This window comes from Arvicanthis niloticus, chromosome 5, assembly GCF_011762505.2.
Source record: "Arvicanthis niloticus isolate mArvNil1 chromosome 5, mArvNil1.pat.X, whole genome shotgun sequence".
NCBI lineage: Eukaryota > Metazoa > Chordata > Mammalia > Rodentia > Muridae > Arvicanthis > Arvicanthis niloticus.
Genome location: NC_047662.1, coordinates 97,509,226 through 97,536,441, shown reverse-complemented (window position 1 = coordinate 97,536,441; position 27,216 = coordinate 97,509,226). Strand labels below are relative to the sequence as shown.

The 27,216-nt window shown below is 50.1% G+C and overlaps 1 protein-coding gene across 1 annotated transcript in view; it reads right to left on the bottom strand.

Annotated features, from left to right (window-relative positions):
- The window catches only part of Gabbr2 (gamma-aminobutyric acid type B receptor subunit 2), a 326,221-nt gene that overhangs the window by 132,496 nt on the left and 166,509 nt on the right, over positions 1 to 27,216 (bottom strand). The window contains exons 4-6 of the mRNA XM_034503281.2: positions 22,802 to 22,903; positions 10,582 to 10,647; positions 4,986 to 5,186 (exon numbers count right to left, since the gene is read on the bottom strand). Of these exons, the coding sequence (XP_034359172.1) occupies positions 4,986 to 5,186; positions 10,582 to 10,647; positions 22,802 to 22,903 (369 nt within the window). The remainder of the gene's footprint in view (positions 1 to 4,985; positions 5,187 to 10,581; positions 10,648 to 22,801; positions 22,904 to 27,216) is intronic.

The window sequence follows — 27,216 nt, the reverse complement described above, 5'->3', positions numbered from 1 at the left end:
ACTCATACATGCACACATGCACACTCATGCACACACATGCACACTCATGCACACACATGCACACACATGTACACATACATCAACCTGATCAAAATACAAAAAAAAAAAAAAAGTCAAGTGAAGATGAAAGTCAAAACAATGTCTTAACAGTAGCTAGAGAGAAGAAACACATCAACGGTAAAGGACCACTGTGTGACAGCGGGCTTAACAGAAATAACAAAAGCCAGGAGATGGTGACATCATAAAGCTGGAAGGAAATGGCAGATGAGCTAGAGGCTACCCCTTGCTAAGAAAGCACTCAGAAGTAAAGGTGAGATAAAGAACACTTCACACAGCTAGGAGTGGGGAGGATGAGTGCGGTAGAGGTTAGCTGAGGAAGGAACCAGAAAGATACATGGGACATGTATGTAGGGAGCACACACAAGTGAAATCCAGCATCTGGCCAAGAACAGCTTAGAAGATCTCGGACTTCGTCAATAGGCACTGGGCTCCATCTTACAGCTTTAGACATCAAGACGGTGTGACAGTGGCATAAAACAAAGAGACCCTAGAGGACAGTGGACAGTCCATAGGCCACACCGTGCAGCTGATCCGTTCATGGCTGAGGTCAGGCAGCCTGGACTAGGAGGACAGAAATGGTGCTTTCAATAAATGGTCCTGATAAGTCACGGGTCACATGGAAAACGAAACAAACATTGATTTTGTTTTAGACATGCATATAATCACTGGCGTGCACACCTTATACGTAAACGTGATGGCACGGAGCAAAAGTAAAGGACAAAGCAGAAGGCGTAACTGTCTATCTAACTGGCGAGGAAGGGCACAGTGCTCACCAGGACACAACACTGAACACCTGAGCGGGAACTCAACGACAACCATTCAGGACTCTAGTAGAAAAAGTGGGTGAAAGACCCAAACGGCAATTACAAAAGAGGTTGAAAAACAATCCCAAAAAGATAAGAGAGACTGGGTGGTGCTACCCTGGTAAGACTGCTTGCTGTACAAGCACAAGGACCCAGGTTCTTCCCAGGACCTACATAAAAATCCAGGTGTGGTAACATCTACCTATAATCCCAGCACCAGGGAGGCAGAGACAGACAGTCCCACTGGCCAGCTAGTCTATCCTATTCAGTGAACCCTGGGCCACCAGGAGACCCTGCCTCAAAGGAGGTGGATGACTTTCCTGAGGAACAACACCCGAAGTTGTCCCCCTGCCTCTACACGCACACTCCTGTGCACATGGGTGCACACACGTATAAAAAGGATGAGAAAATGTCCAATTCCGTTAGCAGCCAGGGACGTGCAAAGTAAAACTCAAGTGGGATGCCACATCCCACCCACAAGCTTGGCTAAAATTAAAAAGCTGACAACACCAAGTGCTGACAAGCCTGTGTACAGGGTGGAAGTCCCCCTCACTGCTGGTGGGTGTGGAAGTCAGTAGAATCACTTTAGAAAGCTTCTTGGCGGTGTCTGTGAGAGCCTACAGATGCCCATTCTGTGACTCAGACGTTCCACCAGACTCCGCACCCAAGCGCGGGGCATGCAAGCATCCATCCCAACACGGCAGATAGGAGCAAATCAGAAAAAAAAAATGCACAATGAAGCGCCACCCAGAGAACACAAAGCAGTTTTCAGAAACGAGAGGAAAAAAAAAAAAAAAAAAAAAAAAAAAGCAAAATCACAGGATTCCCAGCCTGAACTGAGTAACGTGACTATCGTACCCGATTCCTAAACTTTGACATACAGTCAGTCCAGCCTTTACAACTACCAGAGTAGGTCTGCATGCAGGGTGTGCAAACAGTTGATGTGATCAAGCACGTGGAAATTTTAGCAGCGCTTGCTGCAGGTGAGGGACATCAAAGCCATGCATCCACCCGGAGATGCGTACTGACCTTCCATCCCAAGCCACACAGAGGTCTGCTCAAGGTAGGACAGGGCGGGGGGGATTTGTAGGGTAACACCATGGAATACTATGCAACACTGAACATGAAACATTTTAGCTGTCATATGTGTTTCAAGAAAGAGGAAAGGCCCACAAGACTTCACACATTCCAAGTCTAGAACAGCTGACTGTAGGACAAAGGAGTCAGAGTGGCGGCGGCGGCGGCTGCTGGTGCTGTTGGCTGGGAAGAACATTCAGATAACTTTGTGCAGACTCACTCCTCTTATCCCACTGTCTGGCTGGGAGCTCTGTCCCATGAACCTCCTGCCCTGGTGCTCAGCTAAGGAGCACTTTGGGTGTAGACTAAGAAATTCCCACTGTGCCACGTCATGTGTCCTCACTAAGCTGTGGAAGAGACATCGTCACCAGTACCCCAGGTAAGAAAGAGGTGGAAGTTAAATGACTTTCCCTCTGTCAATCACAGGCTCACTGTGCAACAGCCAACAAGTTATCTGTGACTTCTACGAGACTGCTCCCCCTACGTTTCCAGCAAATGTCACCCATGGGCGTCCAGGCCAGCCTCACTAAGGGGTCAGAGACCTGGATCCTGTCTCTGAATCTCAATGTCTAGAATGGAGTTTCCTTTTTAAGGCTACACATCAAGGCGGCTGCCAGAGTGCCAAGGAGCTCATTCTAATTCCAACCAACACAGAAGATGAATTCCCTCCTTGGCGGGTTTTCTGGAAGTCTGCGGAACACTCATATACCTCATGGGCTATGATAGAACCCTGGCCACAGCTGGCTTGGGAAGCTAGGGACTGTCCATTTTTCAAAGAGTGGACACCTACCTGTTTAAAGTCAGAATCCTGTTACTGGGGACCAGGCGAAGGGGAGACAAGAATGTTGCTATAGACACAGGCACCTGCCCAGTGAGGATTCAGATCTAGCCAGTGTGTCCCCATAAGCCACCAACCTCCTTCTGAGCTGGTTCCTCCACCCTGCACTGTCTCCCAGGGAAGTAGCCATACAGAGACTGTAGGGGGTGGGGCATTAGCACCGTGAGGCTGGACCCTGCATTCTCCTGCCTCTCCATGCCCTTCCCTGCCTCCATTTCAGGGCACATTTCCCATCACTGTGTCCATGGGAAGTGTCAGGATTCAAGGGCCCCAGCCAATGGCTGAGAACTTGCAGCGTCTCTCAATCCTACTGGGCACAGGAGCCCCTTCTAGGTGTGTTAGTTGATAACTAGCTCAGGCTATCTGGAAAGAGGGAACTTCAGTTGAGAAAATGCCTCAGATTAGCCTGTAGGCGAGTCTGTGGTGAATTTTCTTGGTTGATGGGGGTATGGGGGCAGTCTACTCTGGGTGGTGCCACCCCTGGGCAGGTGGTCCTGGGTTGTATAAGAAAGCAGGCTGAGGAAGCCAGGGAAGCAAGCCAGTCAGCAGCACCCCTATGCTTCTGCTTCAGTCCTGCCTCTGGGCTCCTGCCCTGGGTGATGTCATGCTTTCAGATGGACATCAAGACTCCTCTGAGGTATCACCAACCATGCCACTTAGCTTCACAGGGATCCTGTGGACCATTATGGCTTTTGTTGCCTGAGGCTTGGTTTGGTTAATATCCTGTCTGCCTCTGGGGATTTTTTTCCCTTAGTTTTTGCGTTTTTCTCAAGCTTCGCTATTTTTAAATTAAAATATAGTATACTCTGGATCCGAGGCTCTTAATAACTTGCAAACTTTGACACCCATAAAAATAACATTTACCCAAATGAGAGTTATTTCTGCTCATTCCTCAGTGTCTCACTTAGTTTTTTTTTCCTCTGCACACATCGATTTTGATAGGAAAATATTTCTTCCAGCATTTTCTAGCCAGGTGCCAACATGATCTAAGGAGCTGTTTACAAAACCCGTCCTAATGATTTGCTAGATTTTTGACAAACCAATAAATCACTGGTAGAAAGGTGGTTCTGACTGGGATTAAATAATGAATAAAAACATTTATCTACACTTGGTTATAAAGCTTCCCCAGGAAATGGACTATGTCTGTAAGAGCCTGTGTTTGAAGGTATAAACTCTTGGCACACAGTGACCACGGTGGCCCAGGCCTTTAATACCAGGACTAGGGAACAGAGGCAGGTGGTTCTCTATGAGTTGAAGGGCCAGCCTGATCTACATGATGAATTCCAGGCTACCTAGGTATACACAGTGAAACACACACACAGGCATGCACACACGTGCATGCACACACATACACAGGTTCTGGGGATAGAAAGGTAGGAGAGGCACATTCTACACTGCATGGGGTTTAGTGGCTTGTCAGAGGAGGAATGGTGGATTTCAGTCACCTGGGCTGTGGCCTCTTGCTTTTCATAATTCATTTTTTAGACAGGGTCTTATTATGTAGCTTAGGCTGGCCTGAAATTCCTGTGTAGCTAAGGTTGGCCTGGCACTCCTGAATGCTTGGATCACAGATGCTATGGTCTTCCCTATCATTCAGACAGACACAGTGGGAATTTGCACACTGCCATCCCTATGAGGCATCGAGGCAGGGGCATGGCCCTAATGGCCATTGGTCGAGGGAGGTTCCAAGGACTTGGGTCTCTTAAGCAAGGTCTTGCTTCAAGCACCAGAACGTGCTGCTCACCACCAACCCTGCAAGCCCAAGGAGGCAGAGGCTTGCCCAGTGGCGAAGGGTGGCCAGGCCTAGTCCTAGCTGGCTGGCCTGCAAAATGTTACCCCAATTGCGTTTGCACCACCTAATCTACAGAAACATTACTGAGTTGACTATCAGGAGAGAGAGACTTTCTAGGTTGTTCCAAGCTGGAGGAGCTCAGGAAGAGACTTTGGCTGTGGTTGGTATCTCACAAGTTGTGGCTCCACTTCTTAGGTGTAAGTACCTGTGTTTTGTATCCTGTCTCATGCACCCCCCACCCCCCAGAACATTCACCTCATTGGATCCTCGTGCTTTCTGGACAGACAGGCAGCCACCTACCCTCATTTCCAAGTGTTGTTGCTCAGAGAAGTCAATTGATCTGCTAGGAGCACATTGTTAATGTCTGTAACTCAATGAGCCAGGCTGGCCGGGAGGGAGGGACCCCAATACTGACCTTCCCTGAGATGGTCTTGATTTGTTTGGAGCTCAGGGGCTCGAAGTCCACTCCGATGTAGCCTTCCATGGCAGCCAGGAGGCTCCTGCGCAGGCAGCGTGAGGAGTTGGCCTCCACATGCACCTGCTCCCACCACGCAGGCTCGTACCAGCCCGGGATGATCCACTGGTACTTGCTGCCAAACATGCTCTCCTCGAAGGCCTGCAGGAGGTGGGTAGAGACCCAGGATCAGTGGGGCTTGGGGTGCCAGGAGAGGGTGCAAGAGCCACGCTTCCTCCCCCCAAAAGGTGTGCAGACTTCTGCGAGCCACCTCCTCTCTATTCCTCTGAGGACCTCAGATAGCATGTGCACATTAGGATAAAACAGGGAGGTCTAAGTCCTGGAGAAAACTGAGGACTCTGTTTGCTCATAGAAAAGCCGATGGAAGGTTCTGGTATTACACCCAAGAGATGTGTGTTTCACCATGAACTCCCTGGTGGCCTAAGAGGAAAGGGCAACAGGTTGTTCACAAAGCTCTCATCGCTCATGAGGAAGAAGCATAGCGTTTCTGGTCTTCAGCCCTAAAAGATGCCCTGCACCAAGGATGCCATCAGAGCAATGGGCAGTACCAACATCCCCTCTACAACTGAGTTCTCTAAGCTGTTGAGTGTGGCCCAGCAGACAATCTGGTGCTTACAGAAGGTGCCACTGGCAGGCAGCCTCTGTGAACCCTTGCCCAACAGCAAGGCAGCGCCTCTGGCTGCACACAGCAACCTGCATCTTCTGGATTGATATTCATCTTCCCCCAGGAGGTGGTCAGAACAAGGCTTGTTATCCTCATTCTAGAGATGGAGAAACTGAAAACCAGAGAGGGAAAGTGACTTCTCTAAGGCCATATAGCCAGGGAAGAAAGTCAGGCTTGTCCTGCTGACAATGAGGCTACAAAGCTTTCTGCTCATCAAATCCAAGAGGCCTCCAGAATGTTCCAGTGTATTTTTATTTTCCATTGTTCTTACCATAGTTACTTCATATCAGGAAGAACATGCTTTCCGTGGCTTAGACACAGTCAACTCCTCAGTACTGTCTTGGTCTGTCACACTAAGCTCAGGGTAGCATCTCCAGGTGACAGTCATATTCCCATTAGTGACCAGATGCCCAAGAGAGAGGTATCTGCTTGTGTGGGGATGGAGACTGCCCTGGAACTAAGATGAGTTGTACTCATCACATTGGGAGGTGATGCTCTAACCTCCAGGGAAAGCCCTATCCCACAGTGAGCAGAAGCCCATAGCGTGGGTGTGGGTTGGAGGGCTCCTCCATGCAATCCCACATCCCACATCTGAGGCCTTTACCTGTTGGTTCAGTGAAGGTTGGGAGAGTAGCTGGTACTAACTAAAGACATCTTCTACTACCTCTGCTGCTTCTGACATCACCGAGCTCCCAGCTCCCCCATTCTGGACACTGCATTTCTACAGATAAAACCTCAGCTCATTTTCCGAGCGACTAAATTCTCATTGTGCCGCATCAGAGTTTTGGCGGTTGGCATGGAGAACACTCATCTTTCATGTGCATAACAAATTCACAGCTGGACAAAAGCAGGCAGCAGCTGGGAGCCCTCTGGACAGGGTTCAGTCTCAGAAACATTGTTTACAAGAAGATAATGCCAGGTCCTGACCGAGAACAAGACTTGGGTGTGTTGTTTTGGTTTTGAAACAGAGACTCTGCATAGCCCAGGCTGGTCTTGAACTTGTGTGGGGATGACAGGTGGTACCATCATTCTGGGAGGGACTAGACTTCTGAACAGAAGTTTCCAAAGCTCTGGTCATTCCATTTGTGGCAGATCCTGTGTGACCCCAGCCACCCGTGGGGGAGCCCCATATGCACTGTCTAACCAGGGCCTGGCTGTATGTGCACCTGGATTCTCACGCTAGTGTATGGGGAGTCTGCTGTCGGCTCCCCTGTCCATATGAGACTGTCCAGCTTGAAGGGAGGGATTTCCCTAAATACAGCTGCTGAGGAAAAGGTGCAAGACTCTAGAGTCATTTTAAAGTCCCCCCTCTTTTTTTATTTTTATTTTTACAAAATAAAGCCTCTTTCTGGAAGCTTCCGGGGTCTTAAAGGCCACTGTTTACAGGGGAGGCATGTTGCTTAGGAGGCACAGGTAACAAGAGGACAGCCCAAAGCCTGGCTCTGACCCTAACTGCTGTTACCATTCATCAGGACAGTGGGCTACACAGTGTACAGGAGGCAGCAGGGTCAGGGCACTGTGTGCAGCCCTCACTCCCTCATGGTCCATCCAGCCTGCTCCTTGAGGAACTTTCCAAAGACAGAAGCAGGTGTTCATGCTCTGAAGCCTTTTCTATCATGGTGTCCTGCCTTCCTCTCTGCCATCCTCCCTCCTCAGGGCAGCCAGGGGTCATGAGGTCCTTGATGTTTATTATTCTACAAAAGTCCTGCTCATTTCAGCTCCTTATTCCTTGTCCCCAAGATCCTTGATTTTTCCACGTGGAAGCCCACAAGGCATGTGTGCAGAGTGGAACCACAGGCAGAAGCAGGCACCTACAGACAGGCTCAGTCACACCACCCACTGAGTCAGGGGGGAGCAGCCATGTGTCCAGTTTCTTTGCTGGTCCCTGTGTGATGAGCCACACTGTGAGATATCGAGCACTGAGTGGGGCTGGGATGCTTGTCTGTGTCCTTTGCCAGACAGAGGGTGGGTTTGTGTCTGTTTCCCTGGGACTTCCAGGGCTAAGCCAGGGACATTTTACAGATGGTACCTGTGCTGGATAGTCTTATGTCAACTTGACACAGACAGGAGTCATCTGAGAGGAGGGAAACACCAATTGAGGAAATGCCTCTGTAAGATAGACCCAGCTTTAGGCAAGCCCGTACAGCATTGTTCTTAATTAACGGTTCTTAATTAACGGTGCTATCCCTGGGCTGGTGGCCCTGGGTTCTATAAGAAAGCAAGCTGAGCAAACTATGACGAGCAAGCCAGTAAGCAGCACCCCTTCATGGCCTCTGCATCAGCTCCTGCCTGCAGGTTTCGGTCCCACTTGAGTTCCTATCCTGAAGATGACCAGTGCCCAACAGAGGCTGTGCAGTACTGCCTGAACACAAGGTTTCTCTGCTTCTGCCACCACTCTGGCGCCAGGTTTTCTATTGGTGGTGGGTAGGGGCAGGGAGTCTCAGGACTCTCTGCCTGATGGGCTAGCCCAGGCTCAGGTCTGCTAGTCCCTCCAGCCATGGTTCTTATTGACAGTAGTTAGGGAACCACAACACACATTTCTTTAACAAAATCCGTTTTTCACTTTTTATTAGGTCTTCCTTTGCCTCCCCTTGCCTCCCCCTCCATATGCAAGAGGGACAGCTCCCTTTTCCGCAAGTTCCCCAGCCACAGTAGTGATAAGCTTTCCTGTCAGCTGAGCACGAGTATCTGGGGCAATGCCCTCCCTCAAAACCACCCCCCCTGGATCAAGCAGGCATGGCTGAGACTGTTGCTTGCATTTTAGACAAGAGAGACAGCTGAAACCAGAGATGTTCAGTGACTTTCCTAAGAACACACATCTGGCAGAGGGGAACCAAAGGTTCCGAATCAATGCACCAGCTAACGCCAGCATTGCTCAGGGTTGTATATAGACTCTGCAGTGGCTGGCTCCCAGCTCAGGAGCACAACAGAATGCTGCTTATCCTTGTCATGGTCTGCCCTGTAGGCTTCCAAAATTGTGCTGGAGGGCCTTCCCCACTTGTCCAGCTATACCCCAACTCAAGGATTAGGAGGGTCTGGAGGTCTCTGCTCTGAGGTTGCACTTTCTCTATCACCCAGAATTTCTATCCAGAGTGTGGACATTGGTGGGCTCTCTCTAGAGCCATTGCAACTGACAGACATTCTCTCCTATGACACAGACCATGTATGTCCTCGTGGGCAGACCCCATCCCAGGGTCCAACCCAACACTCTAAGAGCCTCCTCCATGGGTGAGCAACCAGACAAGGCAGAAAACCCTCCCAGTCATCATGGAGATTTTTCCAGAGCGCAGGCAGGAGGGGAGGTGGGAGAGGAGGCGAGATGGAGCCCAGTCTGGACCTGTGGCCTGAGGCTAAGCTGGATGGCTCAATGCAAATGCCAGGGCTCCTACAACCACTTCTTTCTGGCACAGGACAAAGACAGGTCTCAGCCATACAAGGTTTTAGGTTGGAGCCAGTACACGAGGCTTCTGAGGGTGTTCACAGCTCAAGGGAATCAGCCTTTTTGGGGGGCAATGCTCTCTTGTTCATCACTTTCTCCCAGAGCCCTTTGGTTTCTTTCTTGTTGGACACTAAGGCTTTCAAAAGTCTAGGGAGATGGGTGAGCGAGTGGGTCAACCAGCTCCCTGTGGACCCCTCTCCCGCGGTTACCTTTCATCATGCCCATCTATAGACGAGGAACAGGGAATCATGAGGGCCGGGGCTTAGGCTTCATAAGAGAGCGTTGTCTCACTCAATGTCCCCCTGTGAGCCAGTGAGGTGGAGTAACCATTCTCACGTTTTCAGAGGTGTTCTCTGAGGCTGTAGGGGCTCAATAATGCCAATGTAACAGCCACGGGGCCACAGGTGGCCAGCTGACTTGGGCGTCACCTCTCCAAGGCCTGGCAGCTTCCTCTGGGGATGCTTCAACTTTCTTGCTTTGCTCCTGAGCTGGCAGGCTAGGGTGACCTGTGTGTCCTTGGGTTCTAGCCACTGTCTGCCGTCACTCCTGGGCCTGCTGGGTGCCTGCGTGTCTTCATTCAGCGTCACCTTCTAGATTCGTCCTCAGTCTCCTTCGTCTCCCCACCTTGCCTCTGTCGGGATGGATCTATAGTCCCTGCATGTTTCCCATTCATACTCCAGCCAAGTTATGGACTAAACGGGCAAGAGAATACAGAGCTGTGGCCCCTCTGCTGCAGAGCACTCCAAGAATAACTTTAGAAAGGACAGAGGTAGATGCTGACACATGTAACTCGACTCTCATTTGGTGGCCTTCCCTCCTGACCTGAGGGGAAGAGGGGAGCCAAACACAGCAATGGAAGCAGACATGTTCCTCCGTGGGATGCATATGTATATGTATGTGTATATGTATATGTGTGTGTATGTATATATGTATATGTGTGTGCATGTATATGTGTATATATATACATATATACATATATATGTGTATATATATGTATATACATACACACATACACACACACACACACACACACACACACACACACACATAGTAGATTGCACTAGGAGTCAGGGCTCTGCTCATGAGGTGGCTGTGGACATTTGGAGAAGCCCTGTTACCTCCCTCTCTCATGGCTGCAGAACAGTGTAAGTTGGATAAAGTATACAAGTACTTGGTCACCTGCTTTATATAATCTGCCTCAGAGTAGGCAGTGTGTCCCCGGATGCCAGCTCTGAGCCCTTCCTGTAGGGCAGGAAGGAGTCTTAGTTCCTCTGGGGTGTCTGAAGTGTCCCACAGAGACTCAGAAGCGCCCTAGGGTTGCTACAGTACCCCCAGTTCTCCCTGTGACACATTTTGATCTAGGAAGCATGACTCTAGGCTTGGGATGCCCAGTGAACCCAGGACTCTGTAAGCCCAGATGAAGCCTCACTTACACAACAGAAGACTTTCGCTGCCATATTCTGGTCAAACTGGCCAAGGATGATCCGAACGTCGTTCCCCTGTAGGCAGAAGAGGGTATGGAGGTAAATGAGGATATTCTCAGTGCCAGGACCAAGGGACCATTCCATGCCCAGATTCACAGCCAAGAGCTCTGCCAACAGGGAGGAAGGTGAAGCCCCCTGTGTTGTGCACCCCAGAGATTAGTTATGCTGCTCTGGGGCAAGACAGCACGCCACAGAGTCTCCCTAATCCTCCGCCAAGGACACTGGGCTATCTTGAATCTTCTTTCTCATTTTGTCTACAGGGAAACTGAGGCCACAGGAGGGTGACAGAGCCAGGATCCCAAGCCAGCCATATTGTCCACATGTCTCGGTCTTTTCTATTCTATTGATAGTCTCCTGAGATGTTTTTTGAGCTTACAGGGCTCCCCAGGTCATAGCTTTTAGGGTACCTTGGAGTCATATTAAAACTTAAGTGCCACCAACAAGCTGTGAGCGGCTTCAGGTGTCTTTCTGTCTCATCTCAGCTTTTTTTGCTCCTCTGAAAGATGGGGACAGTGGTGGCTCCTCCCTTGTAATGGGTTCTGGGAGAAGCACCCTTCAGGAGATGCCTGTGTGCTGTGTGCCCGTGAATACAAGCTAGCCATGTGTCTGTAACTTCCTCAGCCCATCTTCATTTCTGCCTGCAAACTCTACGTTGCTGCATTTAGATCACCGCAGGGTGGCTAACAGATGAGTATTGCTGAGAAAAGCCCACGAGACTCATGCATTCACTCACCAAACATTTACCAAGCACCTGCCTGAAGCTCTCAATCACTGAGACCCAGCCTGGGCCCTGCCATCAGGAGGCCAGCTGGGTGCTGGCTGATGCTTGACCCTGCCCTGTGGCTTCCTGACCTAGCTTTGTAGGAGGCACCTGTTGGCCTTTGTCCTCTCTAGGCACCCCAGGCCCTCTGATGGTGGGGGGCAGGAAGCATGGCTTTAAAGATCAGTTTTTAGCCGCTTTTAAAATTAGAAAGTGCTGACTAGGAGGCCATCTTACTCATCATGTGTGTTAGCAAAATAAAGCCCTGTGCTAAAACTAGCCTTTGCTTGCAAGTAAGAATGGGAAGAAGAGGGGGAAAAACCCCACACTTGCTCAGAAAAGGACTTTAAAGGGTCGTTAGCAGGCACTGGAGGAAGGCGAGCCTTTGTCTCCACAGTCTGCAGTGCTATAAAAAGTTTCAGGCTGCTTCCGTTCTGTGGATGGGCTCCCAGGAACATGCCAGTCTTCTCATCATTGGCTGCAATCTTTTTATATCACTCGCTGCTAACAATGTTTGTCTGTCCATCTGTTTGTCTATTTGTCTGTCCATCCAAGCATTATTTATTTGTCCATCTTCCAGGTTTATTGTGCATCTGGATTGCTAACCCCACTTGCTAAATATGGTACAGCAAAACAGCCAGTTGGGTTTCAGAGCCAGAGAAACTGGGTTCCGAATCTAGCTCCATGCCTGAGCCATAGTCTCCTAAGCCTGCATCTTGTCACATCTGAAACAGGCACTGTCTGCCCTGTTCTCCTTGCTCTGCCTTGTGATGCGGGTGGCCAGGGCTCATTACCACACAGCCTGCCTTCTGGTCTTCAGGGTGCTCCCTGTGGCTCTCTGCCACCCCTAATCCCTCCTGTCAGCCCTCCTCAGATTCACCCTCTGGTACCCTATTCTGCGTTCAGCTCCATACTGCATCCAGCCTGTGTCACCCCCTGAACCTAGCCCCTGCTTTTCACAGAACACACCTATTGGCATCTCTTGGATCCTGTAGCTCAACATGTCCCAAGCTGAACTCTCATCTTTCCCTACAAGCCCCTTCCTCCTCCTGTTGGTGTCTCTGGGAACTGGGAGTGGCACCACAGCCTCCCACTCACTGAGCTGGAGACTGGAGTCTTTTTCCACTCACCGATCTCCCTCCCTCCCACTCCGAGCCTCAGCTTGCTGGTTCCACCTGTTCACCAGCTCCGGAGCCAGCCTGTCCCTGCAGCCCTATGCTCTGGGCATGGTCAATACTCCTCTTCCCTTAGAGAGTAGCTAGACCCCTGCCTTCATCCTTTCATGGCCAGTGGCCTCTACAGAGGAGGGAGAACAATAGCAAACTCCAGATCTGACTGAAGAAATCTGAGATGGCTCCCACGCTAGACCAAACACTCTTAGGATCTTGAGGTTCTTCATCTGCCATCTCCATTTTCACTACTTTTCTTTGGAGTAAGAAAGAACTACCTGCAGTTCTGAAGATACATCTGTTTGCCATTCATTCACCCACCCACCCACCTACCATCCACCTATCGATCAATCCACTTGTCTACCAAGCTATTCATCCATTCATCCACCCATCAACTCATCCATCCATCCATCCATCTGTCTATCTATCCATCTATCTGCTCATCCATTTACACATCCACCAATCCCTCCATCCATCTATCCATCTATCCATCCATCTGTCGACCCATCCATCTGTCTACCCATGTTTCCTCTCTCACACTGACCCCTCCTCTTTTGTACAAGCTTACATCCTGAAGGTCCTTCTTTCTTTCTTTCCTCTTCTAAAACCCTGTTGCTCACCCCTCGTTTTAGCTCTGGCTACCTTACTTGCCATGTCATTGATTCATCAAGCCCAGTGGCCATTCCCACTAGGCTGAGAGCACCTACAATTGCCTTCACCATGGCCCAAATCCACTTTAATTTTGTCTTCCCCTGACTCAAGGGCAGCATGACTCCCCTCTGGCCTCTGGGCCAGCACAGGGCATGCTGGATATAGTGATAAGCATACCTGAGGCCTGATGCTAGGAGAGGATGCTGACACAGTCCTGGAGCCTCATGGTGGGCCCTTGGCCACTCAGCAGCTGACAAGCATGATTGTCACTGTACACTGTGTATACACACACACACACACACACACACACACACACACACTGCACACCCTGCTAGTTCTGGGGCCTGGTACTGTCTGGGTTCACATGTTTGTTTCTCAAATGGACCAAAAGACCCACATCTTTATGGTGACCAACTCACCACCTGCTGACAGATAAACAACCAGCTCTGCCACTTCATTTAGTCCAGTTAGTGTCTCTGTTGCTATGACAACTACACTGCAAGGACCACTTGGCTATGAGCTCTCAAGATGTCAGGTTTTGATGGGCCTGAGGAATCATGGATTCAGGAACTCCCCTTCCTAAAGAGGCCAGTGGCTTCCTCCAGCTGTGAAGCACCCAGAGCTGGACTTTCCCTCTGGTGTTCAGTACCCTCAGAGGGCCCTGAAGAAAGACACTGTTGGGAGCTAGGAAGCCCCTGAGGTAGAAAGCTATTCCTGTCTACTGTGTTCTGGAGAACAGAGAGGCCTGTTCCTAGCCAGGAGGGACAGAGGGCCAAGGCAGTTGTTGCCTTGAGAACAGGTGAAGTGTTGGGTCAAATGGGAAACATGCATCTGGGGGGTAAGCCAGCAACTGAGGGCTGAGGGTGTGTGTGTGTGGGGGTTGTGTTCCCTCACCCTGGAGGGGCATTTGTTTGTGAGACACAAATGCATTCACATGCGTGGGCACAGACACACACACACACACACACACACACACACACACACACACACACACACACACAGTCTGGAACCACATTTGTCATTGTCCAGAAGATGAACATCTTCCTGGAAGTCCAGAGGGTGAAAGATAAAATCCAGGTAGCCAATGATTTTACTCTGGCCAACTCCTCACCCTGCCAGGCTGGAGCTCACCTTCCTGATCTTAGGGCCTGGGGGCAGTTTAAGAAGTACTGAGAATCAGGCTCCATGAAATAGGCTTGGAGTCTCAGCTAAAGCAGGGGGTCACACATGCAAAGTCAGCCCGGGCTGTGTGGAGAGCCTGCAGCTCAGCTGGACGAAGCTTGCCTAGCATGCTTGAGGCCCTAGGTTCAAACCTCTGCGCTGAAGATTAAATAAGAACATGCAAGGCAGTGGAGGAAGATCCAGGTGTGTCCTTGCAGATGACAATGACAGAACAAAGCTGTGATCTCTGGGGAAGAAGACCATAGCTGAGGGTATCCTGGACAATCCCAACCTTTCATGGCTTGACTCTTCTGGGGCCTCCCAGAGTGAAGGTGAATGAGTCAGAACAGGTGACAATTTCCATGATAGCCCAGTATAGGGCCCTGCATTCACACCCTATGAGGCCATTGCCCCAGGAAGGGCATTCTGAATGAGGCAGTCATGGGGGTGGAGTGGAAGTGACAGGGCTGCCCAGTCCCACACAGACCCTCACACCCAGAACCCTGTCTCAGACTCCTTACTTCTAGAACCCCCATAAACATAGAGGGTATGCCCTAGCCCTGGGTAGATGTTCTTTCTCCTTTTTTTGGTCCTCTTTTATCTTTTGTTCAGAACTCCTGTGTCTCCAGGATCCTCTAGGGACCTAAAATCACACACTTATGAACGAGCAGCCAATCCATCACATGAGTTTTTGTGTGGGTCCTAACACAGGAAGAACCCTCAGGCTCCATCTGGCTGGCAAATGCCAGCTCAGCCCTTTCCTGAGAGAGACACCTTTGTCATGGCCACCTTGAGCAATCGAAGCTCAAAGGATTCAGCAATGGATGATGGGGTCACCCTGGGCCCCAAGTGGCAACGAGCATGGCCTTCTCTAGACAGTGCCTACAGCTGAAGGGGGAGGACCACACTGTACACACCAGCAGACAGCAGCTGCGACAGACATGGGCAGGGAACATGACCCTGTACACATCCCAGATCTGTGGGGTATCTGTGGGCATTCTGGGCTAGCCCTCTTACTGCCTCATCCTGCTTCTAGCCTTCTCCTGAGTCTATTCTCTCTGTCAGCCATGTTCATACTATCCCCAGCTACAAGGACTTCAACTCTGGATTCCAAAGCACACTGATGTGAAGTGGTGGCAGATGCCTAGATGCCATCTAAGTGTGGCCCCAGAACATCAGGGCCAGCCACACATCCTGCCTAGAACTCTCTCAGGCTGAGTAAAACAACCCACCCCCCTCCATGTGCGCTGCTGCCAATTGGCCTGGGCTGCAGAGCTCAGCATTAAGTCTGTAGAGCCACTCAGGGAGAAGCTAGGCAGGTGACATGCAAGGACATGAGTGGCATACACCATCCTGAGTCATGAAAGAGACAGAGGCTGGACATGAGTGCCCTGAGGTCCCAGCACAGCTTGGCACCCTTCTTACCACTGGAGTGTGGGGTTCTGTAAGGAAAACCAAGGAGACCTGACGCTGACCTGTAGGTCTTTTAGAGACTCCTGTAGGCCCCCTCACTTCACCATGGGGCTACCAAAACTCAGTTTCACATACCACTCTATGAGGTGCTGAAGAGACATGAGTGACAAAGCTATGAGAGACTGGCCTGGCATGGGCTGGAAGGGCCAGCAGAGACTGTCTATAAAGTCCTGGCTAAGACAGGCTCCAGAATGAATACTCTCTTACTTACCCAAAATCTGCCTTAGACCTTTCTTCTTCCTCCCACCAGACATACCCCTAAAGGCACAGAAGCAGGAAACATGTCCTCACATTCCAGGGAGAGCATGGAAACGGGACAGCCCACAGCAGCCTGTCGGCAACGTGTGACATTTCTTTAATTCATGTATATTTAGCTTTCCAATAATATATCTGGCTTCACGTAAAAATATTGCTCTTTCTTTTCCATGTCTCTGAGCAAAACTGGCCTCAGGGCCAACGTACCATGGTTTCTCTTTGGTTGTGCACCCTCAGGGCCCGGGCAAAGCTATTTCCAGAGGTTGGCCTGGGCTTCCTGCCTGAACAGATGTGGGGGCAGTTGATTCAGGAAAAGGAGGACAGTCTCTACCAAGACCTTCCTGGCCAGTTAGGGAAAGGAGAAACCAATTTGCTCTCCCGTGGAGCAAAGGCTTGGAGGGTGCATCTTCAGGCGGTCTTTTGTAGAGTAGAGTCTCCCACAGACACCCACATTCCAGTCCCAGAGTCTATGGGGATGTGATGCCCCATGGAATGAGGCTCAAGCTTCGGGAATGGCTAAGGCAGCCCATCTGACACTGGATGATCTGGGTGGGGCTTACAAGCAGAGTGGTAGGCTGAGTGACAGGTGGTTCTGAAGTCAGAGGTGGAGGCCACTAGTTGGGGCACAGAGACAATGCCCTCTCCTCTAAGCTCCAGGAGGAATCAGCCCTGACGCCGTCATCTTCAGTTGCCAAAACATGTGCTTGGCTTCTGGCCTCGAGGCCAAAAAGACACATCTGTGTGATTTACATGCACATAGCTGTGTCTCATCAGCCATAGGAAACGAATGTGCCTCTCTCAGACCTGTGAGCCCCTACCTGAGATGGGCTCTCCTGTCCTCTCCCTTTGGTGGGTCCAATGCTGGTTCCCCTCTGTGCTCTCTCAGCCACAGGAATGCTTACCAGTACTGGGCTATTTTTATGACTCATTCAAAAAAAATAGGTTACTCTTTTTAGAGTCAGAGACCTGGTTCCCGCAGGTGTACCAAGTCTTTTGACAGCAAGACTTGCGATGATGTCACCTTACAATGTTTATACTTAAGAACTGCACAACCTAGTTACGAGTAGATATTGCAGAGACACCTCAAAATGTTCTAAAAAGTTTACAGCTTTGGGTCGGACCCCATTCTTGGGTTGCATGTGGCCTGTGGGATGCAGGTTCCCCATGACGCCTTGCTGGAGCCCAGCCTTTCCTAGGTATTTAAAGGTGGGTACGGGGGATTTCTGCCAAGCTCAGGCCTTGCCGACTCCCACGTTCCCCCTCTTCTGCCTCCTCCATGGGTGTAGGCCACAGAGCCATCTCCTTCCTGACTTATTGATGTGAAGGCTCACAAGAGGAAGGCTGCCTCTACTCTTTGTATATGGGCATTATCCAGAATGTTTGAAGGCTATGAAAGAATCCCCTAGATACCGAGGGGCAGACGAGCATGAAGCCAGGACCAGGCTGTGTGGCCACATGCCCTCCTGCAGCCCCACCCCCATGCTGTGACAACCATCAGGCTGTGGCATGGCCTCCAACATGTGCTAAGTTCCATTTTCTCAACTTGTAAACTGAGGATAATAACACTGCCTATAGAGGGTTGGGTAGTAAATAGTCTTGGTTTTATGGGCAATTATTCTCTGTGGCAATTACTCTGTTCAGCCGCTGGAGCACAAAAGCAGCCCAAAGCAGTGTGAATGTGTTACAATAAAACTTTATTTATAAAACAGAATGGAGGGCCAGATTTGGCCCACTGGCCATTATTTGCTGGCTGCTACTGTATAATAACTGGGAAGATTGAAAGAATGAATAAATCTAAGCACAAATCAAGTACTGGACAGTTCTGTCTGGGGTGTTGAAGCAGAAGTATGGGCTGAGGCCAGAGGCCAGGCTGTGATGAGATCAGAGGCAGAAAACCAGCTCTCAGTTAGCCCTTCTTTCCCAGCAGTGGTACAGACACAAAGCTGCCTCCTCCACTGATGACTGCATAGTGGTTCCTCTGTGGGCCTAGGGACCACATGGATCTCACAGTCTCTTGGCTCTTCATGGCTTTTACAGAAACTTGATTATTTTAGGGTGGGACATAGTATGGATTCATATCTTGTTTCTCATCATTTTCTTGGGTTTCTAAGATGACATCAGCCACTAGTTCTTCAATCTTGGGAGTGTTCTGCTCGTGAGGACCATCATGAGAGCTTATTTGGTGGCTGAAGATAGCTGAGGCAGGGAGCAGAAGGAAGGACGTACAGGCCTGAATCAAAGCCTTGAATCAAAGCCTGTACTGAGCTTCTGCTTGTGATGAAGAGAAGTGCACCATGGGAAGGCTACGCAGAGAGGAGAGTGTGCTTACAAGCATTAGAATGCAAATGCCAGTTATGTCTGTAACTGAAAAAGGAGAGCTAACAGGAGCTTCCTGCTCTGTGTTTCTACCTGTTCCCCTTGGAGTTTTGAGGGCCAGCTCTGTAGTTTACCAAGATGTCAACTGGAACAGGGACGGTCCATGTGCTTGGCTATCTCACGGCACTGTCCCCCTCATCCATAGCAGGCCTGCCCAGTGCCTGCTTCTTGATCCCCTTTGGCAGGATTCTAGCTGCACTGTGGAAGACCTCTGCCCAGCCTTTAGCACTTAATGCCTGCATCAAGATGCTGTGGTTGTTCCATAGTTCAGAACTCAAGAGGCTGAGGCAGGATGGGCCATACAGCTTCTATCTCAAACAAAACAAACCAACCAACCAAAAAACTACACACACACACACACACACACACACACACACACACACACACACACACGTGCACAAGCAAACAACTAAATAAACAAAAAACCATTCACACAACAACAGAAACAAATACAAAAACTACAACCTGGCATTTCATGTTGAAGTCGACCCCGTTTGGATTTCTGGTCAGAATTACTGTTGTGTCTACCATGGCCTATCGGGAGTATTCGTTTTAAAGCTTGTTTTCTGTTTGGACACATGGATCAGATATTTTTCCTTGCTGCTGTCTTTCATGTTCTGGGAGCTTCGGGTTCTGTATACCACCATGTTGTTCCTTCGGTCCAGGTTTCTCTACAATTTTAGATTCTAGGTGGCGGTAGAGAGGGGTTCCTGGGTCTCACAGCAGCAGGCTCTCGACTCTCAGTTCACCTGAGCCTCCTTCACTGTTAAGCTTGACTATGAACATGCCTCTTTTGGGTCTCTTCTCTTATGGAGACCAAGAATTTGGTGTCTGTTTTTTAAGTTCCCCATTTCTCAGGCTCCGAGGGTGCACTCTGGACTTCACGTCTCCGTTACTGTTGCGGTACCCATTTCTGCACTCTGTGGGAAGTCATGTGCTCTTTCCCATTTTCAGCAATTGTTTAGACTTCTCCCTCTTCTGATTCTGTGGTCCCCACTTGCCTGTTTCTCTCCTGACCTCAGCTATAAAGTGCACCATTGTTCTCAGCTGGCTCTCAGGATCATCTTCCAGAAGGGTTCCCTGCTGGTACACCACACGAGCCTCACACAGTAACATGTATGTCCTAGTTGCTCCAATAACCCTGGGGTTTCATGGTACCAAGAGGCTGGGGGGCAGCCTGGGTTTGAGAACCTTGGGGGAAGTTTGACTTCCTGCCCCTGCCACAACTTCCATAGTTCTGTCTAGATATTGTGAGATTTATCCTTCAAGTTTGTACATTAAAACAACTGCTAACATGTGTCTAGGTGTCCTTTCCTATACCAAAGTGGCTAGGACACGGAGCCCAGCTAGCTAGCCAGTGCACACAGCTTCACATTTTCGTGCTAACTGCATTTGATAGTTCAACAGTCAAATGTTGGCAACTTTATGTGATCCAGGTTTGTTTCCTAAGGTGTGTGTTTGGATGTGTGCATGCTTGTATATGGGTGAGTATTTACATGAGTGTACACATGTGTCAGGGGTCCATTCTTCTAAGAATTCACACAGAACCTAGAGTTAGACCATTAGGTCACTGAGCCCCAGAGATCTACCAGTCTTTCCCTCCCCAGCACTGGGATTCCAGATTCTCTGCCACCACCATGCCTGGCTCTTTGTGTGGGTTTCTGGGGATGGAACTCTGGTCCTTGTGCTTATGTTTTACCAACCAAGTCACCTTCCCATGTCCCCATTCCTCAGTTGTCCCTGTTCTCTTAGTGCAGAATGTTCTAGAGCCAGATTCTGGCTGCTCTGTGAGCCGTTGCTCTTGGGGCATCTATTTTGGTTCACCCTCGAGTGTCCTGGCGTCCTCTTATCCCTCTTCTCCAGTCTCACACCGTCGTCATCTTCTCTCTCACAGGATTGATCGTGCTGGCCATTTCCTCCAAATTCTGGGAGAGCGTCTCAGGTGCATCCTCCACACTATTGATTATTTTCTTCTTGGCCCTGGCTCTGCCCTCTGCTGCAGATGCCTGTCTTGTTATCGGATACTCAGCTTCTTCCTTGTCCTCTGCACCATGGCTTCCCTTAGCCCACACTAAAGCAGAGGCTGGCCCTTCTTCCAGCCCCTTCAGAACTTCCTGTCTGTCCTTCCTTCTGACTAATTTTTCCGTGTTTCCTCCTTTGTCTTTGCCATCTAGACACTCATATGCAGCCTATTCAACAGTTGAGTTCGGTTCTAGGTAATGAGAAGCTTCTGGAAGCTTGCATTTTAATAGGAGGCGGGCACTTGAATAAGGAGATGGATAGTCGGTCTGTCTAAGGTGGCAGGTTGTGTCCCTCCAAAGGATGTGTTGAAAGCCTAACCTCACCATTCTGGAATGGTACCCCATGTGAAATCAGTGGCAGAGGATTGGGCTACAGTGGAAGGGGTTCACCCAACTTAGCATCAGGAGTGTCCTGATGAGGGGATGATGTGGTGAAGGGAGGGGTGCCACCAGAGATGAGGTTAGATAGAACTTCACAGCCACAGGCCATGAGCTCCTGAGACCGTGGATGCTAGAGTCTGAGAGAAATGCAAGCTCAGGGAATGCATGGTGCCACCTGCACCCCAACTTCTGCCTGTACCCCAACCTCTGCCCACACCCCAACCTCTGCCTGCACCCCAACATCTAGAACCAGGCCAGGGAGCACACACTCCTGCTGCTAAGCCACACCTTGCTGTAGCACAGTGAAAACAGCCCCAGGAAACAAACAGACGTGGATCCATGAGATGAAGCTGGTCAGGCGGAAGGGCATTGCCTCCTGCCCCTGCCCTACCCTCTAGCTATGCAGTGCTAGGATAGTTTCCCCAAACCTTGGTTGGCAGCACAGGGAGCTGGGGGCAGCTGGGTAGAGGGACCTTCAGTCCCTAGGTGAAATTCCTGTCCTGTACTTCCCATGAAGGTTTTGAGGGGTTACCCAGTTACGTTTACCATCAGTCCCCATCGGTGAAATAGATTTAAAAAAACCTCCTTGCCTGAGGACTTTGGGAAGTTCGAATGGGAAAATGATGGTCAGTGGCCAGCCCTGTTTTGGTGACCGGCTAGGAGCCGGAGGCTGAAAAGCCTGGGTATTTTGGCTGCTGTTCTCCACACTTTCTCAATCAACTTGGTTGATGAGCAGAACGTTCTGTTCCATCCCTGATCTCCATACCTCAGCTCCACACACACTGCCTTTCAACTCCAGGGCCCTCAGAACTCGGCTGGGCCTTAGAGGCCAGAAGCTATTTCAAGCGTCTGCTCTGGGGAGACACTCTGCATGTGGCTGGGCAAGATTGGCTCAGCGACGGCTTCTTTTCCCACGAGCCTGAGTCCTCCAGGCTCCATAGGGCCCATCTAGACCCCGCAACAGCACAGACCTTGATAACATGGAGGGAAAGCTCCGACTGTGACCACTGGGTTGTCCCTAGGTGCTATTCCTTATCCGAACGGACTCCTAGGGCAAAAGTGTCACCCACAGGCTCTGTCTGCTTTGGAGGAGACCAGGACATGTGTGAATATTCTGGTTCCTCTTGCTCCCTGACTCTCTGGGGCCTCCAGATCTCCATCAGCAAATGGAAATATAACGGATGGTTCATAACTGCCACCTGCTGTGTCAAGGGGAAACTTGAACCTACTTGAGTCAGAAAAGACACCGACAGTTGGCATGTGGGATTGCCATACCAACAACTTCATCTGTGGCTCTGAGGGAATGGAAGGGAAAGAAGGAGTCTGCAGCTCTAGGTGCCAGCTGCTTCCTTCCATCCTTGGGAGAAGAGGGAGCTGCTTAGCCGAGTGCTTGGCTGTTGGGAACTGGCCCAGAACTCTGTTTCCAGTACTCCTTCCTCCAGGGCCACATGCTCTGTGGAACCCTGATGCTCCCACAGCAGAGCATGCCTGCCACCCGTGGATCTGCAGCCCTCCCTCCCTGCAGCCTGGAATCCTGCTTGGCCTCTGTCCAGTGCTGTCTTCCTTAGAGTCAGGTCTGACCCTTCCCCTCAACACCCGCCCCCCCACCCCCCCATGCCATGAGTCACTTCTCCCTCCTTTTGCCCTAAATCCCTTGCTTCCCTTGCGAGTGGACCTTCTTCCTGGCTCTCTAGGAGCCAAGAGAGGGGTCAGGGGTTTCTAGTAGACAGTGAACGGAAGATGTATTTACAACAGGGGAACCTCAAGTTGTCTTCCTCTGTCCTTAGAGTGACTGGTGCTGGGTGGATTAGGAGATGAGCTTTTAACCCTAATTTTTTTTTTTTTTTTTTTTTTTTATGGGGCAGATAGCTCCTGGCTCCCAGCCCTTAGTAAGAGAGAGCTTAGTGACAGGCTGCACCTACCTTGAGCTTTTTGACGCTGGTGCAGGGATCATTGGAGAAGCTCTCCGTGTCTGAGATCTCGATGTCTTCCCCATATAGAACCCCAGTAAGGTCATTCCTCACCTGTAGACAAAGACAAAGAACTTGGGTGGGCTGTTGCCCGAAAGGACTAATTCCTCAGCACTGGCTGAGTTGGGAAGCCATTTTCTCTTCACCACTGAGAGACAGAAGAGAACACTACTCTGAGAGACAGCAGGAACTACCACCCTACAAGTGACAGCAAAAGGTGGAAGCAACCCACAGGCCTGCTGCAGGAAGGATACATAAAGACATGGTGTGCACACCCAGAGTAGCATACAAAACGATTGGGATTCTGCATATGTTACAATATGGGTTAATCTGAAGAAAGGTGGACACAGAACCACAATTACACACGAGACCTGGAATAGGCAAGTAGACTGATGGGATGTTCATGGGAGGTGTGTGGGGCATGGTGGTCCATCATGGGGGGGATGGGGCAGGCACATAGAATAGGATTTGGTGCTTAACGGGCTCAGAACCTCAGTTTAGGGTGGTGCAAAGGTTCAGGAGACATATAACAGTGCAGCTATGTAAGTCATGAGGGCTTTTGTTGATGCTGTGTACTTACAAATGGCCAAGGTGGGAAGATGTGATGTTCTGTATGTGTTAGCTCAATAAAAGTAAACTTTCTTATGTCAACAGTCAGAGGATCCATCTGAAGCATATATCATCAACATGGTTTTTGAACAGTCTGGCTTTGCATGTCACTGGTCAGGAAGCCACCACCAAGGAAGGGAGGCAAAGGGCCAGTGTGAACCACCACTGAACGTTAGTCCCTTGGGGGAGAGATGCAGACAGTTATGAACTCTGCCTGATAGTCCTGGTGTTTATTTTGTTCTATAGTTTTCTGGATGTTTGAGATGCTTTATGAGAGATGTTTTGTAACAGGAAGAAGCATCCCACTGTCCAGTGTTACTGTTTGCATCTTGTTTTGATGGAGGTACTCTACAGACATGAACCCAGGTGTGTGGTTTGCATGAGAAATGTCTCCTACAGGCTCAGTCCTTTGAACATGTGGCCTCCAGTGGGTGGTGCTGTTTGGAGAAGGTTATGGCACCTTTTAGAACATGGAGCCTTACTTTGAGAAGTTAAAGCCTCTGCCATGTCCAGTTCTTTCTCTCTGCTTCCTGTGATGCCTCTGCAGCCATCAGCCCAAACAACTCTTCCTTAATGGCTTCTGGTGGTGGTGCTGTGTCACACAGTAGAAAGTGATGGGCATAGCAAGCCTGGTGCATGCTAGGCAGATGCTCCACCACCAAGCTCCATTCCAGCCCCTGCTACAGTACTTGCAAATGCTGCCTCTGCTATTATGGCTCAGTTCTGAGTCCTCAAGGCTTCCAGCCACAGGTCCCATCTCAGTGGTGCCTGTATGGGGACACCGCTGGCTGGCTGGCAATGCAAATCAGTGTGCTCACCAAGGGGAGGGCACAGTCAAGGCCCAGCTCTGTGTGTTGCCCACAATTGGAGAGGTGACCCTGCTTCCCTTGAATCTCTTTCTTCTCACCTGAAAACAGAGGTGGTGAGCGTGTCACTCACAGACTGGGTTCCAGGCTCAGCATGGGGCTGTGGAACGCCTTTGTATGCTATGGAATTTTGGGCCTTGCTTGAAAGTGAGAAAAAATCCAATGGTTGGGACATCTGTGAGGTGTCAGGGAAGGCGTGAAAACTTGTATTATGTTTTGTTTGTCAAACAAACAAATCCACCCTAAAGGTGGTCTCATCTTGCCCCACCCCCACCCATTTCAGCTATGAGCAAGCAAGGGGAGATGCCCAGTCCAGTGATCTTCCCACACTCCAGCTTGGTGCCTCAGAACAGGCCCAAGTGCACTGCCAGCCGTTGGCCCCCATTGCCTCACCTCCCAGGTCCTTGCATTCAGCTTAGGTATTTATTCTGACAGACTTTTAGGGATTGCAAGGGAAGAGAAGCAACAGTAAAGGGCATTTTCAAAGTACAGGAAAAGTGATGTAAGGAACCATCCCCCTGCCACTCACGAGGGGACAGGAAGACCAATCTTAGTCTCCCGGGCACCCAGGTTTGCCCTGAACTTGCAGGTTCTCCTGGCTAACGGGCCAGAGTCTGAGCTGTTTGCTCTAGACTGGGAGTCTCGGGATCTATGATCCTTTTCGCTTCTATTTAATAAAAGCAAGAACATGTTCTTCTGGGGAAGGAAGAGCCCTTCACTCTCACGAAGATGAAACGAAGATGCCGATTGATGTATGATGGGGTGGGTGAGTTCAAAACCCAGAAAGTGGAAAACCATGAAAGAAAGGAGCATACGCTTCAAAGGCCAAGGACACTGGAGGCTCGGCTGTCCCTGGGGTCATGTGGTTGCTGCTCCCTGCACAGTGAGATATTCTACCAAATATCACCAGAAGAGATTAACGAAACGATACGAACAAAACAACACAACATAAACAAACCCCAGTCTGTTTCTACAGAATGGAAATCATGGTAAGGTTGAAAACTCCTACCAGGCGTGCTCTGACAGGGCAGTGCATTGAGGAAGTACACTCAGGAGAGCCATGCAATCCAGTCACGAGACTCACCCCCAAGAAACTCATCATGTTTTAAGCAAGCTTACAACCTTGTGGTAGGCCATCTGGACCAATGCTGAAATCTCGCAGTAATTCCACTACACTGCTTTTAGATCCTGTGAAAGTTTGTCCTGCTAGGCTCCTGTTCCCACCATGTTCTGTTGCCCACGTGTAAAGCCAGTGAGGTCCCTTCTGTTCCCACCGATCTGCCACAGCAGCCGCGGATGCCTGACCTTTATCAAGGCAATATCGAGTTCAAGTTCAGAAGCCCCAAGATGAAGCACAGGCAGCCGGGGAGGGACATTTGCAGCCCCTCAGCCAGGGGCTGAAATCTCACCTCCTGTCCAACCACTAACTGGCTTTGGGGCTTCACGCCTTCTTGAACAGCTCCCATGGGCTCTGGATTTTCAGGGATGAAATCTGTGTGCTCCTCCCACCTCATGGATTTGTTTCATGCTCACACATGTCTGACATTGGCATCCCTCCTGCTCAGGTGCTGGGGAAGCTGGTGATGGGCTTGGTGATGGCTTCTACCATGGAGCTGAACTCCTCGCCACCCTGGGTCTCTCTGCCCAGTGGGTGTGGGAGGTATTCCTCAGCTGACTTCCCTGGGGAATGCTTGCTGAGGCTGTTGAGTTTAGTGAAACAGAGTCAGACCCAGGCCAAGAAGAGGAGCAGAAAGTATCCAACTACAGCGATAGCATGTGCAAAGGTCCTGTGGTAGAGGAAGATGGTACAGAAACTAGAAGACTATTGAAATTGGAATTAAAGTGGAGCTTAAAAGAAAGGATGGGCATCCGAGTTGGAATGACTCAAGAAAGGAGAAGTGGGTGGGGCTGGAGCATGTGGGCTTTAACAACTTATATTAAAGATGTTGTGATCTAAGTGCTATGGAAAGCCAAGATGAGGAGTCAAGAGAGGAGTTGGCCTGGGTGGAGCTCTGTTCACATGAATACTTAGGTGAGTGAGTGAGTGTGTGTGTGTGTGTGTGTGTGTGTGTGTGTGCATGCATGCTCGTGCATGAGCACTCACGATACTATTATCCAGGTGAGGGATTCCAAAGCAAGGACCAGGGGAGAATGGGGGGCTGCCAGAAGCCACAAGTTACGGCGACATTGAGGGTAATTCATAGTAAGTATGTCTCTTCCATTGCTATGCAAAGCATTATCCCAGAAGCTTCAAACAGTAAGCACATATCATCTCCCTCATTCCCAGAGATGGAGAACCAAGGCATAGCTGAATGGCAGCCCTGGCCCATGCCCTCCTATAAGGGTGCATACAAGATTGCACTGGTCTATCACTAGAAATACTGCCAAGTCTCAGGGATGAGGTTTTCCAGCTGAGTCCAGAGAGCTGCTCAAGTCGCTGTGCTCTGAGTTTAGGAGATAAAGTTCTCAGCTGAAGACCAAGGCAGAGGCTCCACCCTCTTCAAATCCAGGGTCCTGGGGCTCCTCTCCCGCCCTCCCCTGCGCTCTCCATCTCATAGCTATGTCTTGTCTTGAAACACGGGTCTCAAGCAGGGCAGGTTTAGAGCTAGTGAAGTTGACAGCCAAGGACAGGAGGCTGTGGGAGTGTCCAAGACCCCAAGACACTTAGCTTTGATGGCCAGCCATTTCCAGGACATCATTGCCAAGGAGGCCACTGTCCTAGCTGAGGAACCATCCAGAAAGACAGCATTCCAGGCGAAGATGGCAACAGACCCACCTGCACTCATGAGCCTGAACATTCTAATTAGGTTAGAAATGAACTTAGAGCCAAGCGAGTCCCCAGCTCTCCTACGGAAGCCGAGGTAACCTACTTTGTCATTCAAATGTGCCACT